Source organism: Cavia porcellus, unplaced genomic scaffold, assembly GCF_034190915.1.
Source record: "Cavia porcellus strain 051 isolate PalLab524CR breed Dunkin Hartley unplaced genomic scaffold, mCavPor4.1 scaffold_32, whole genome shotgun sequence".
Taxonomy (NCBI): Eukaryota; Metazoa; Chordata; class Mammalia; order Rodentia; family Caviidae; genus Cavia; species Cavia porcellus.
Genome location: NW_026947515.1, coordinates 21199865 through 21212892, shown reverse-complemented (window position 1 = coordinate 21212892; position 13028 = coordinate 21199865). Strand labels below are relative to the sequence as shown.

At 49.0% G+C, this 13028-nt stretch overlaps 1 protein-coding gene across 2 annotated transcripts in view; it reads right to left on the bottom strand.

Annotated features, from left to right (window-relative positions):
- Positions 1-774: 774 nt before the first annotated feature.
- Positions 775-13028, bottom strand: part of Tnfrsf13b (TNF receptor superfamily member 13B) — a 29345-nt gene continuing 17091 nt past the window's right edge. Inside the window, exons 1-5 of one of the 2 annotated variants that reach the window (XM_063242248.1) lie at positions 12478-12615; positions 11310-11393; positions 7861-8106; positions 1720-1905; positions 775-1231 (exon numbers count right to left, since the gene is read on the bottom strand). In XM_063242248.1, the coding sequence (XP_063098318.1) occupies positions 1008-1231; positions 1720-1905; positions 7861-8106; positions 11310-11343 (690 nt within the window). In that variant the 5' untranslated portion in view covers positions 11344-11393; positions 12478-12615 and the 3' untranslated portion in view covers positions 775-1007. Of the gene's footprint in view, positions 1232-1719; positions 1906-7860; positions 8107-11309; positions 11394-12477; positions 12616-13028 lie in introns of those variants that run through there. The other variant, XM_063242247.1, reaches the window with a different exon arrangement.

Here is a 13028-nt window from a genome sequence, read left to right as displayed (position 1 = left end):
GAAGAAATACAGTCTTAAATTTTTATTAAAAAGTACCAATTGTTAAAAAAAAAAAATAGCTGCAAGCGAAGTGTAGTGGTGCACACTTACAACCCCAGCACTCTGGGAGGCTCAGGCAGGAGACCTGCCAGCTACACTGTAGCTCACCCAGGCAATTTAGCAAGACCTTGTCAAAAAAAGAAAGAAAGAAAACAGAAGAAAAGCAAAAGAGGGAGACAGAGATTTAGCTCAGTGGCACATTGCCTGCCTAGCAAGCACCAGGTCATGAGTTTGATTCCCGGTACCAAAAAAAGAAAAAACAAAAACCAAAAAACCCCGTCAAGTCAGTCTTGCTGAGGTCCAGTGAACACCCATCCTTTCTTCAGAGAGATTCGCCATCGTTCCAGTTTTCCTCTACTTCCCGTGTGTCAGCTCCACGCCCATGATGCACTCACACGTACATTCACGTGCACGCACATGCATATGCACGTAAACACGCACACGCGTGCTTCGTGCCCTCACGACGTGGAGGAGGAACTGGCCTTTGTAAGGGGCGCGCAGACCACGCAGCCCTCTCTCCGGGACCCCGCCAACACCCCGCCCCCTGCAGGCACCGCCCATCCTGCGGCTTCCCTCCTAAGCGCCCCTGAGAAGCCGAGCCCGCAGGTCGGCTGCCTGCGACCCCAGGGCTCGCGAGTTCTAGGGAGGTGTTCGGCCTGCAGCTGCCTTGGCCGAGCCGGAGCCAGGGGCGCGAGGGGCGAACGCCCGGGTCCGTCAGAGGGAAGACACGCCAGACCCTGGAGGAGACGGCAGCCAGCACGTTTATTCGGACAGGGGGCTCCCCGGGTTTGTGCAGGCGGTGTCGCCCTACGGCTTGCACTGGGTCAGGGGACGAAGAGGGTCCGCCCTCCACCCGGCGTCGCTCTGCCTCCTCTCTTTCCTCCCTCTCCTCTGTCGGTCTCAGCCTCCTTCCCTGGGCACCTCACAGTCTCTCCCCACTTCTCTCGGTCGCCCCCAGACCCCGACTTTCACGCGCCCGGGCTCCAGTCCTGCGCGGGCGCGCACACCACGCCCAGGCCGCCGCCGGTCCCCGCGCAGCGCCCCCACGCGTCCTGACCCGCGGCGGGGCCGGGGGTGTCCGGGGTGCCCGCGCTCTCCTGGGTTGGCGCCCTGCGCTCTGGGAAGCAGAAGCTGCACGTCTCCACCGGTTCGGGCGATACGCAGGCGAGGCCACCAGCTTCCGTCGCGGGGTCTGTGGGGACAGAGGGCATCGGCTGCGGTGGGGTGGGGGAGACGCTGTACCTCTCCCTCAGGCGGCCCAGCCTGGCCTCCAGTAGTCTCCCCGGATCTAGGAACCAAGGGACCCCCTGGGGCACCTCGGGCTCGCCCCACCACGTGCTCTGACCCGGGCAGACTCAGGCTTTCAGATCTCACATCTGCTCCCACCCCAAACCGGCCAACTCCCCTGTGCATCCCCACATCCACTCCTGGGCGACCTTTTCCCCTCCTCCTGGTCTCATCCATGGAGCCTGCCTCCCTGAGGCTGGCCACCTGCACCAACCAGTCCCGCTCCCAGGTGTTTTAAGGTGGTCTAACCTTTGGGTAAAATATGCCCTGCACCTCTCCTCAAAATGGCAAAATGCTGCCCATGTAGAAGCAAGGGCAGCGATAGATTGCAGGGATGGCCCAAGACTTGTCACAAGCAGTGCAAAGGACAGTAGCCTAGTTTTAAACACTCACCGTGGGAGGACTTGTCTTGCAGTCTGCACAGTCCTGTGGAGGGCTGGCTGGAGAGCACATCACCCCTTCTCTTGAGGAAACAGGCCACTGCCACCAGGAAGCAGCAGATGATGGCACAGAGACAGAGCCCCAGTGTACAGTAGACCAGGGCCAGCTGGTCACTGCTCAGCTTTGGACCTAGAGGTGCTAAAAGACAGCAGAAGACCCTGGTTTCAGGAGGACCCTCACTCTCCAGGGCCAGCCATAAAGTGCCTCCCCCTTCAGGCAGCAGCCACCACCCACCATCCCCAGCCCATACCCACAGGCCCATGTGGCCCTGGTCTTTCTCTTCCCATTAGGCCCAAACAATCCACATGGCCAGTGCCAGCCCCAGCCCGTTGCAGGGTCCTCTGGCTGATAGAGAGCTGGATTTCTTTTCTGACCTGAGGCCTTTCTGGATCCTTGAGGATTTGACTCCCCTACCCCATACTGAGAGCAAAGCTGAGCCTGTCTGGAGCTGGCCCTTTCCATCGTGCGCACTTGCTGGGAAGACAAATGGAGACAGTTCCAGAGGTGGGTGGATGAGAGTATGGACAGCAGTCCAGGGAAGATGTCAGCAGGGCCAGAGGGATCACAGGGGAGCCGGGGATACAGCTGGCAACAAGGAGGGAACTGGGAAGGAGCCTCCACTGAATGCCACAGGAAGACCCAGCTCAGGATCAAAGCCCTCTCTTGACATTTCTTCCAGTCCCAAACTCTGGTCCCTGGAATTGAGGCATGTTCTCCCATTTTAAGTTTTGAGATGCAATTGATATATTATCAAATTCACCACTTAAAAGTATATACTTTGGTGGCAGTGACACATTCTCAAGATGCTCCCCCATTCCCAGTCTAATTTGAGACCATTTCTGTCATCCAGAAACAATTTCCATCCCATGAGCAGTCACTCCCCAACCCTTTTCCCCTGCACCCTGGCAACCCTCATTGGCTCTCTGTCCCTGTGAGGCATGTGTTCTGGATCCTTTGCATAAATGGGAGCACACACGATGTGGCCTTTTGTATCTGGCCTCTGTCACTGGCATCATGTTTCCAAGGCCTGCCTGTGTGGGGTCGCACATTCATTTCTGTGCATGTGGCTGAGTAGTATTGTATTGTGTAGACAGTGCCTCCTTTTGGATAACACTGTGATGAGCGTGCATGCACAAATCTGTGTGGACGTTTGTTCTCAGTTGTTTTGGAGTCTGTGTCCAGGAGAGTGTTTCAGATCACAGGATGCCTTGATTGACTTGTTAACCAAGTCCCAGACTATGGTGCACAGCGCCCCCACCCTCTCACAGTCCTTTTTGCAGATGATGCTTTGTTCACATTCACAGTTTTAAACCTGCAGCTGGGAGCAGGTCGGACTCCCCCACACCAGTGCTCTGACATGTCAGACAGGGGCCTCCAAGCCAGTGCTGCCCCTCACTTGAGCATATGGTCTACACCACAGGAGTTCATAAAGTCGGGGCTGGCAGGACTCCTACTGCTTATCTGGCAGTGGTAGTCAGGAGTCTGAGTGAGCTGGCATCGCTGTGGTGCTGTCCTTCATGTCCGGAGCCCATGGAGGAGGGAAGAGAGGGGACTCGGGCCCAAACCCAGTGGGAATGTCCCCTAATCCTGTGGCTCAGAAGATGCTGCCATACATCAGGAGCCAGGGGCTCTGCTCCCACTGGCCTCTGGTATAAAATGAAAACTTCATACTGGCTGGATCAGTGGGGGAAAGCTGGCGGGATTCACAGCAGAGACAGAATGCCAGCCACAAGACAGCTCCCGAGTGGAAACGGGCTGCTGGGTTGACCCAAGGAGGCAACTTAAATGTGTATGTGTTTCAGATGTTTTCGGCCTGAGGTTTAAGAAGGCAGACCACACTCCACCACTGTGGCAGTGAGTGTTCAAAGCTGAGTGTCCAGGGACTGTCCCTGGCACTGTCCTCTCTAGGCTCATGAAAGCCCCCAAGGGAGATCAGTAGACCTGCCCAGCTGAACCCCATCCCCGCAGAACAGTGAGAGGTGATAAAGTGGCTGTGGATTTTAGGGCACTAGCTTCAAGTGGCTTTATGTGTCCTGATGGTTGAAGCACAGAGCCTTTGCCCCAAGGGAGTGAGGACCTGTCCCTGCCTTTCTTTGCTCATCTTGCCTGTTTGACCTGAGTTTTCCTTTTTTTTTTTTTTTTTTGTCTTTTTCATTTTTATCGGTACTGGGGATCGAACTCACGACCGCCTGCTTGCAAGGCAGGTGCTTATGCCGCTGAGCTAAACCCCCAGCCCCAATTTTTCTTTTTTTTTTTTTTTTTGTCTGAGTTTTCCTGTTAGGAATGAAAATAGTTCCTGCTTGGAGACCTGTCCTTAAGATATTCTTTTGAAAGCTTCTGGACTAAGAGGAAAAATACACATTAAAATTACAAAAAAAAAAAAAAAAAGTCATTTTCTACACAAAAGGATATTGAAAAACAGGGGCCTTACACATTTCTGAGGGCCATGTGGAACCACCTAGCACTGTTTCAAGAGGACTTTGCTGACTCCAGATGGCTGCCAGTTTGCCTATACGGCTGTGTCCTCCCAAATGCACGCAGATACAATAGTCAGACTCAACACAGCCCGTAAGGTATACGCACTCACCAAAATGAAGGAGGTGGGTGCATGTGTTTTGAGTTCCACCACTAGGAGCAACACAGTGAGCTAGCCACTCTGATGCCACCACACTGAGGAGACATAAATGTGCCTCCACCTAAGATTATGTTGGAAGACCAGAAAAGAAACTGCTAACTGGCATTGCTTCTGGAGAAAGCCAGCAGCCTGGAGATGGAATGGAAAATCTGTGGGGAACAGCTGCTCTTGAATGTTTGGTTTTGGTCCTGGGATGGAAGCCAGGCCCTTGTACGTGCTAGGCCAAGGTTCTACCATGGAGCTATATCCTCAGCTCATATCTCTAAAGAAAAGATGGGAGGTCATAGGGCAAGGTTCAGCTGCTCTCAGGCCGTGCCATACGGCCGGGCTTGGTTACTGAGACTGGTGAGAGTGAACACCTGGCATCTCTGAGGAACAGGGCACACTTCTCAGTTTTGTCCACCTCAGAACTGCCTTCTGCTGGCCTTTTGTGATCTCCCTGAGTCAAGGCCCACCCCTATGGAGTGGAGAAGTCCTCACACTATGGACCACTCACTGCTAAGTTGTGAGAGAGGGCAATGCCCCTTCTCTGTCTTCCTGGGGCAGACGGCCCAGGGTGCAGTTCCAAGGTTCGACCACCAGGGGCGCCACGCATAGTTTCCGTCTGCTTGAGAGCCAGGTGGGCCCTGGTGCAAACCTGTTATTTTTAAACCTACTCGATTTGTTTCGTTTTTAGGAACTGTTTTCAAAACCATCTCTCACCTAAGAATAGAATTTCCCCACCCTGCCGATGCACGTGGCTCAGACTGTGCAGTTCAGTTGCGTCATTACCTGTCCTTTGGGGGGCTGTGTTCAGGAAACATGATATTCCCTCTCCTCCACATTACTTTGCCTTGGTGAGATAATAACAAGTGAATCCATAGGAGGCCGTGAGGTCTGGGTGGGAAGTTCAGTAATCTCTAGGACCCCCATTCATCTACCCTCAGCTAGCCACCGGGAGGGAGCCGGGGAGAGGTGGATAGGGGTGGGCAGAGCCTTGGGAGCCCTAGTACCTGTGCCTGGCTTGGGGCTCCCCTCCATCCCAGGAGACTCCAGCAGCCTCGCGTCCACCTGGCACCCTAGGTTCCCTTGGACCCTCAGCTCTTTGCTTCTCTCCTGCATTGTCTCTTTCCTCTGAGTTCTATGCATGCTGGGTGAGATTTGGTTCAATGTGTGGTGCAGAGGGGTTTCCCCCATGAGCCAGCAGCCTCACCTTAGGTCTCAGTGGGCCTCCCCTGCCAAAGACCCTCCTGCCCCCTGGGTGTGGGTGTGTGTGCGCCAGCGGGGGTAAGGGTGCGCGGCAGCAGCCCTCACATTTGAAGTGTGGACTTTCACCAGAAACCCCAGTTTCCAGAATGAAACATCGCCTACTCCACCCACCTCTGGAATCCCCTAGTCTTTCTGGGCCCACTTCTGGAGTGATTCTGTCCTGCTGGAGGGAGGGGGTTGGTCTGGCTGCACCAGTACCCCTGTTTCCAGCCCTCTGCTGGCCACTGGGTCACACCTGCTGGCCTTTGTGGGTCAGTTATCTCTACTGCCTCCCTGGAGCCTACTTCACCTGCTGCCTTTTCTTTGGCTCTGTTTAGAGCCTAATCTCTTCCCTTTTGGTCACTTGCCCGTCTCAGCAAGTCCCAGGACCATGGCTTCAGCCCTGGAAAGGCAAGATGGGAGTACTGTCCTGCTTCCATGATGACATTCCAGGGACAGCCAGGACAAAAAGAGAAAACCTTTCGGGCACAGAGACAAAAACCAAATGATAAAACCAACACTGTTCCGTATTTAAAAGTAAATGAACCTTTGACAAGTTCCTGGACCAGATGCCACGTGAGCCCTGACCCTGGCAGCTCTAGGCACTAAGGTCTAATCCAGGTCTGGACTTAAAAGCCATGATCCTTGCATAGACAAGGATCTGTTTGGTTCTCCCTAGGAAGAGGTGTTAAAGAAATCATAGGCAGACATCACCGTGGACTAAGCCCCTGTACTGGCTAAAACAGGCCAAATATCAAAATGATGTCACTCATGCTAACTTTCCATTTAGGTGCATGCTGAACCTAAGCTGTTCTTCTGTCTTTCTGAGAAATCAGGATTACAGATGCACCAGCCGAATTACTCCAGCAGAAGTTCCCTCCGTCGTAATCTCCCATGCAAAAGTCGACCTGAAGCAGCCTGACACTAACTAATCCTCTTGTTACTGTTCTGCCTCCCAGTCCCTACCTCACAAGTACTGAAACTTGAAACAATCAGACTACTTGTTATTTGTTTCTATTTCTTTTTTCTGCTCAGCTCACTGGAATTAAATATTCTGTTTTACGGAATGAAATATTTTAAAATTCTAAAGCCAAAAATAAAGCCACTTAGGATTGTTAAAGTAATTGTTGTCATGTTGTCATTGGACAGGACCAACTGCAAACCTGCTCATCTTAGGTCATGATGTGTCCTTCGCTTTAAATGCTGACCGTGCTTGCTTGGTGGCCTGGGAGCTCATACCCAGCACCTCACTTGACCTCCCTTCAAATTCAACACCATGGCCCTCTGGCTCCCACACCCTGCTCCCTGGACCTGCACTCCACCACTTCTGGCGGGTCCACATTTGTCTGGTGGAGTCAAATCACTTGAGTGAGAGGACAGAGGCCTGGCAGATGGGTGGACTAAATGGGAGGCCAGAAGAAGGGCTCAGGCTTGTCCTCAGGGACAGTGAGAGAATAGTTTGAAGCCTGCAGTGTTGGGTATCAGGAGCCCACAGTCTTCCTCACCCACCAGAGCAGAGAAGGTCACCAGGGGCTGGATAAGTCCTGCCCTAGAGCCCTGGGGGAAGCAGTGATGCTGTCACATGAGAAAATCACAGTAAAGGACAAAACCAGTCATCAGGACACTGCTTTTCCTGCCTAATGTAGCCATAAACTTCTTAGTATTACCGTTTCCTTCTCATGCTTAGGAAGCTTTCACCTGCTCAGCTGCGGAGAGCAGGGGAAGGATTTCTGGACAGGAGAAATACTGTAACTTCTAGTGTTTCATTGAACCATAGGTTGACTTTAGATAATGATAATGTACTGTACATTTTTTTTAAAATTAGGAGAAAATAATTTTGATTTTGCCACAAAGAAATGATAAACGTTTGAGAAGATAAAGGTTCCCTGCTTGACCATTATGAAATATACACATGTATCAAAACCAATTCATTGTAAACCACAAGTATGCATACTTTTTGTGTGTCAATTAAAATAAATAAAAATGAAAAAGAACTTGCATAGTCCCAGCAGCCCTGATTATGAGGCTCCCACTCACTAGCCAGGACCTTTTTTCTACTCTCTTCTTGTCCACAGACTTTTGGAAATTATGTCTAAATTGTTTTCTTCTCCTAGGATGGCTGCCCTGACTTCCGGCCACTTGCTGGACTCTGTGCTCCCTAAAGTGCAGGCTCTTCTTATCTTACCCATTCTGACCCTCAGAGCTCATGCCAGCTGATCCCAGTGGCTTACCTGGACCCGTCTCTGAGCCTCGGGGCTCCAGTCCCTGGTACTGTCCCAAGTTATCAGACCGGGCATCCGTCTCCCCAGCCTGCGATCTCCAGACCCCTGAAGGGAGGTTCCCCTGGCTTCGGAGCTTGTTCTCACAGAAGTGTGCACACTGCTTGGGGTGCTGCCCACAGATGGAGATACAGCTGATGCAGTCTCTCAGGAGATGGTCATAGTACTTGCCCTGCTCCTTGCGGCAGTTGAGTGACTCTGGGAAACAGAAATGAGAGATGCCACAGGCCACAAAAGCTCTGACCCGGCCTCAGAGAGCATCAAAGTAAAAAGAAACAAACAGCCCAATTCTCAAAAGCAATTCCAGAACAACTCAGATCTTTTTTTTTTTCACAAGAAACAAATTGAAGGCTATTCATCACCCTCTAAGTACTGTTCTAGCTGCACTGCCTGCATTTTGATATACAGCATTTTCTCTGTATCTACTTCAAAATGATTTCTTTTTTGTTTTGATTTCTTCTTTGACCTATAGTCTTTAAAAGTGCATTTCTTAGTTTCCAAACATATGAAATTTTTTACTTATCTTTTCTATATTATATTATAAGATCATTACTTGTATCTTTCAAACCTCTTCAAGGAAAAATGTTTCAAATTAGCATAAAGAATGTAGAAGGAAAGCCAGAATCCTCTGGCAAGTTGGGAGAAAAGGCTGAGAGGAACATCAGAAAGCTCACATTAATAGTGCTTGTTCGGGGGGCTGGATATTTAGCTCGGCAGCACAAATGCCTGCCTTGCATGTGCAAGGTCATGAGTTCGATCCCTGGTACTAAAGGAAAAAAAAAAAGACCTAATAGTGCTTGTTCAGTCTTAAAAATCAGTGAGAATGGCAGCAGTTTAAACGGCCTTGATGAGAAGGGGCAGATGTTAAGTGAATTAAAGCCCACGCACACCTGTCTCAAGGGAGCACAGCAGACCCAGCTCTGTGAGCTTGAGAGAAATGTACTGGGGAGTGAGGGTAGCCCAGGAGTGGAGCACTCACCAGCACCCATGAGGCCCTGAATGCCAGTCACAGTACAGGGGTGGAGGGACAGGGAAAAAGAAAACTATTTGAGACAATCATTTACCATTTGGAAAGTCTCAGAATGTTTTACTTTGCAACTCAATCAACAAAATGGGCAAGTGAAAGGAATAGACACCTCACAGAAGAATAAGTATAAATTCATTAAATACATGAAGCAATATTCAATTGCTGCCCTTTAGAGAAACACAAATTAAAACAACTCTGACATTCCATCCTACCCCAGTGAAAGTGATTATCATCAAGAAATCAAATAATAAGAAATGCTTGAAAAGCTGCAGGGGAAAAGAAATTCTTCTACGCTGTTGGGGGGAATGTAAGCTAGTACAACCTCTCTAAAAATCAATATGGAGATTCCACAAAAAAACTAAATGTAGAAATTTTATTTAATCCAGTTATTTCCCATCTAGGCGTCTTCCCCAAAGTGTTAAGGATATCAAATTACAGTGAAACACGTGTACCCATGTTTATAGCAGCACAATTCATAATAGCTAAATCTTGGAAGCACCCTATAGGTCGATTAACAGATAAAGGGGTGAAGAAAATGGCACATTTATACACAATGGAGTACTATTTTGCCTAAAGAGGATTTGCCATAAAAAGGATAAACTTCAGTCATTGGTAGGAAAATGGAGGAAACTTGAGATTGTAATATTAAGTGAAATAAATCAGACACTCAAGCTGAAATATCACACTGTTTTGCTTCTATGAGAAACCCAGAGTAAAAATAGAGTAAAATAAAAATATACAATGGTAATAGGCAGAGAGATCATTCTCAAAGGGGAAAGGAATCAAGAGATAGAGCTGGGAAGGAGGAAAGGAGTAAGAGGTGAAGAAAAGAATCAGTCCTGGCTTGGAGGAGCATGCCTGTAATCCTAGCACTTGGAAGGCTGAGGCAGGAGGATTAATGTAAATTCAGCCTGAGCTATGTAGTGAGATCCTGTCTAAAAAGAAAGAAAAAGGAGGTAACCATTGTTGATTACCTTGTATTCTGTTTTTACATCATGTGCTATGTCCATCCTTTGTTTTGACGGACTGCCTTGTTTTGTCATATTTGGTTTTATTCTCTTCCAAAAAAAAAGTAATAAGAACTATGGGAGTAATACAAGCCAAAATGTGTAAATGTTGTTGTAAAAAATAGAGGGAAAAAATGCTTTAAAGGATACAATTGCAAGTGTGTTTAGGTGTGTAAGATAGATGACCATATTACTAAGCTTTTGTTGAATCTGTTTGCAGTCTCACTGTTTGAGTGTCCACTGTGTATGCTTTAACCCTGTAACTTGAACAACTATTTCTAAGATGACAATATGTAATCTATTAACTAGTGATTTCTTACTGTTTTTTAAATTCTGTGTTACTTGTACCCTTATACTGCTTTTTTCCTCCTTTAAATAAAATAAAAAATAAAAAAAGAAAGAAAAAGGGAATCTGGGTATGTGATGCACATGAACCAACTGCACACAAAGAATGTAAACACGTACTACAAACGAAAAGAAACAGGAGCAAAGGATGGGGAGGGGAGGGTAAGAAGGGAAAGAGGCTGAAAAAGGAATCAAGATGTGTGATGCACAGTACCAACACCCCACAAAGGAAACAGACACTGTGTACTCCACACATATACTAATTAAGTAAAATTTTAAAAATAAAAAGGAAAGATCATTTACTTTCCCAAGGTAAGTTTCCTTTGTGTTTAAGACTCGCACACAGATTTGAATAGCACACTTCAGAGGCAGTGTATGATAGTGGTTACGAACACAAATAACAAAGCCAAACAAACTTGGTGACATCCCTGCTTAAGTGCTTACAGGTTGTGTCGTCTTGACTCCCCCTGCCTCAGTTTCCTCACTCCCAAAAGAGGGACAATAATAACACAGATTTCTCAGTCAGGGTTGACACTCAGAGCTGAAACCTCCAGCACTGTGCTTGGCACTCAGCGAGTGGAAGGCTTGAGCAGAATATTCCTTTGAGCATCTCTACAATGCAAACACACACACATGCACACATGCATGCACACACACACTAAACACCAGAAAGGTCATGGAACTGGGGCCTCAGAGAATACTCAGCCCTGCACTTCACAGCACCTGCACACCACTCATGCTGCCCAGGTACTGTTCTCAGGGTTGCCGGGACCTCCTGCTCACCTTGGAGGCTGCAGGGGTGGCTGCTGTTGGACTCCTCGGACCTGGCAGCTTATCCGCACCTCAGGATTCCGGCATTCCTGACTGTGACCCACACACCCCTCCCCAGTGCACCTAGGCCCACACTGGCCTCTCCTCCAGGATGCCCTTCCCTCTCACATGCCTCCCACATTCTGTGCACTCTGAACACCTCCCCTGCTCCCTGCTAGGAGACAGCCAAATGTGGCTTCTTACATACTTACCCCTTCTATCTCGAAAGGCAGTCATTTCTCCCATTAGATGACAACTTTCTTCAAGGGTCAGGCCAGATACCTATTTTCATGGGGCTAAAGGAGTCCATTTATATTTGGGGAATGAAACAATGAACGTTCTAATTGATTAACGCATGGTGGTTCAGAGCTGGGGGGTTTGGTTCAAATCCTGACATTTCTACTTTTAAGCTATGTGATTTTAGCGAAACCAGTTAGCCTCTCTGAGCTCTACTCTGTGTGTATGTACAAAATACTATCTAGGCTCAGGTAAGATGTGGTTCCTGCCCATCAGAGAGCTCAGTCTAATGGTTGAGTCAGACATGAAACAAGCACTAAAACCCATAACAGCACATCGTAAAGCTACATCAAGAAAAGGAATAAATTATATTAAGAAAGAAATGAACAATAGATACTTTTTAAGACAATTGCAGAAAATTAGGATGGCATAAATATTAGACTATGTTAAGCAATTGTTGCAGGGGGCAGTGAGATGCTGAGTTTATGTTTTCAAGTCACAAACTAGTATTTACAGGTCAAGTGCTATGAGGTCTTAATTTTCTTTAAAATATATAAGCCAAAATTGGAGAAATTAAAAGATAGAGTTGTAATTATTTTTAAAGCTGATGATGCGTATCACAAGGTTTTACTGTCCTGTTGTGTCTATGTTTGATAATTTCTTTCTTTTTTTATATTTACTTATTTTGTCTTTTTGAGACAGGACTTCACTACGCAGTTCATTTTGCTTAGCTCATTTTGTAGCCCAGACGAGTCTGGAACCTGTAACTATCCTCCTGCCTCAGCCTCCCAAGTGCTGAAATACAAGTGTGCACCAGATAATTTCTTTAATAAAACGTTTTGTAAGAAAGTGACCTAAAGACAGCCTAATTGCTACAGGGCAGTCAGAGGACTCCTCTGATATTTGGGCTGAGACCGGAAGGTTGGGTAAGAGGAGCTGAGGGAAGATGAACGAGGAATATGCATTCCAGGCAGAAGGGAATGCAACGTGGTCAAGAAACTGGAAAGTGGCAGGGTGACCAGAGCAGGAAGGTCCAGAGTAAATAGGTGCCACACTGTACATCTCTCCCCTCTTGGCACCTACGGCAGGGGGCTAGCAGGAGCTCAGAGGGAACGGAGAGGAGTAGTCTGGCCCAGAACTCACTGCAGAAGGCTGCACAGGTGCGCTGGCTCCGATGGCCACAGGCCGGCTTGCAGGAGACACAGCTGCTCAGCAGGTTGTCCCAGTACTGCTCTTCGGGGCAAAGCCCCATAGCCACTCCCGGCCACAGGCCCTGCGGAGCTGAGAGGTGGAGAGAGTGAGGGCAGCTGGCAAGCCGGCGGGCACCCAGGCGGTTCTCCTGTCCGCATCCAGAGACCTCCCGCTGTCTCGGTGGGCAGGGGCGGTTAGACAAAGCTGGCTCCAGTCCCTGCTGCACTCACTGGGAGCCCCAGGGGAGTCCCCTCGCCTCCTCATCCTCGGCCCCTGCCCTCCCCGGTTCTGGGGGTCCCTGACTCCTCACATTGGCTGCACCCTGCCTGGTGCTGCTCTCTGCCTTCTTTTGTGCCACAGGATCCTTGCATAGGCTGCTCCCATAGCACAAACACTCTCTTCCCTTGCCGCCCCTGTGGCCAACTGCTTCCTCCTCCCCCTTGAGTCCTCTATTCAGACCCCACTTTCGCAGGGAAGGCTTCTGGCTTTCCCCACACTACGCT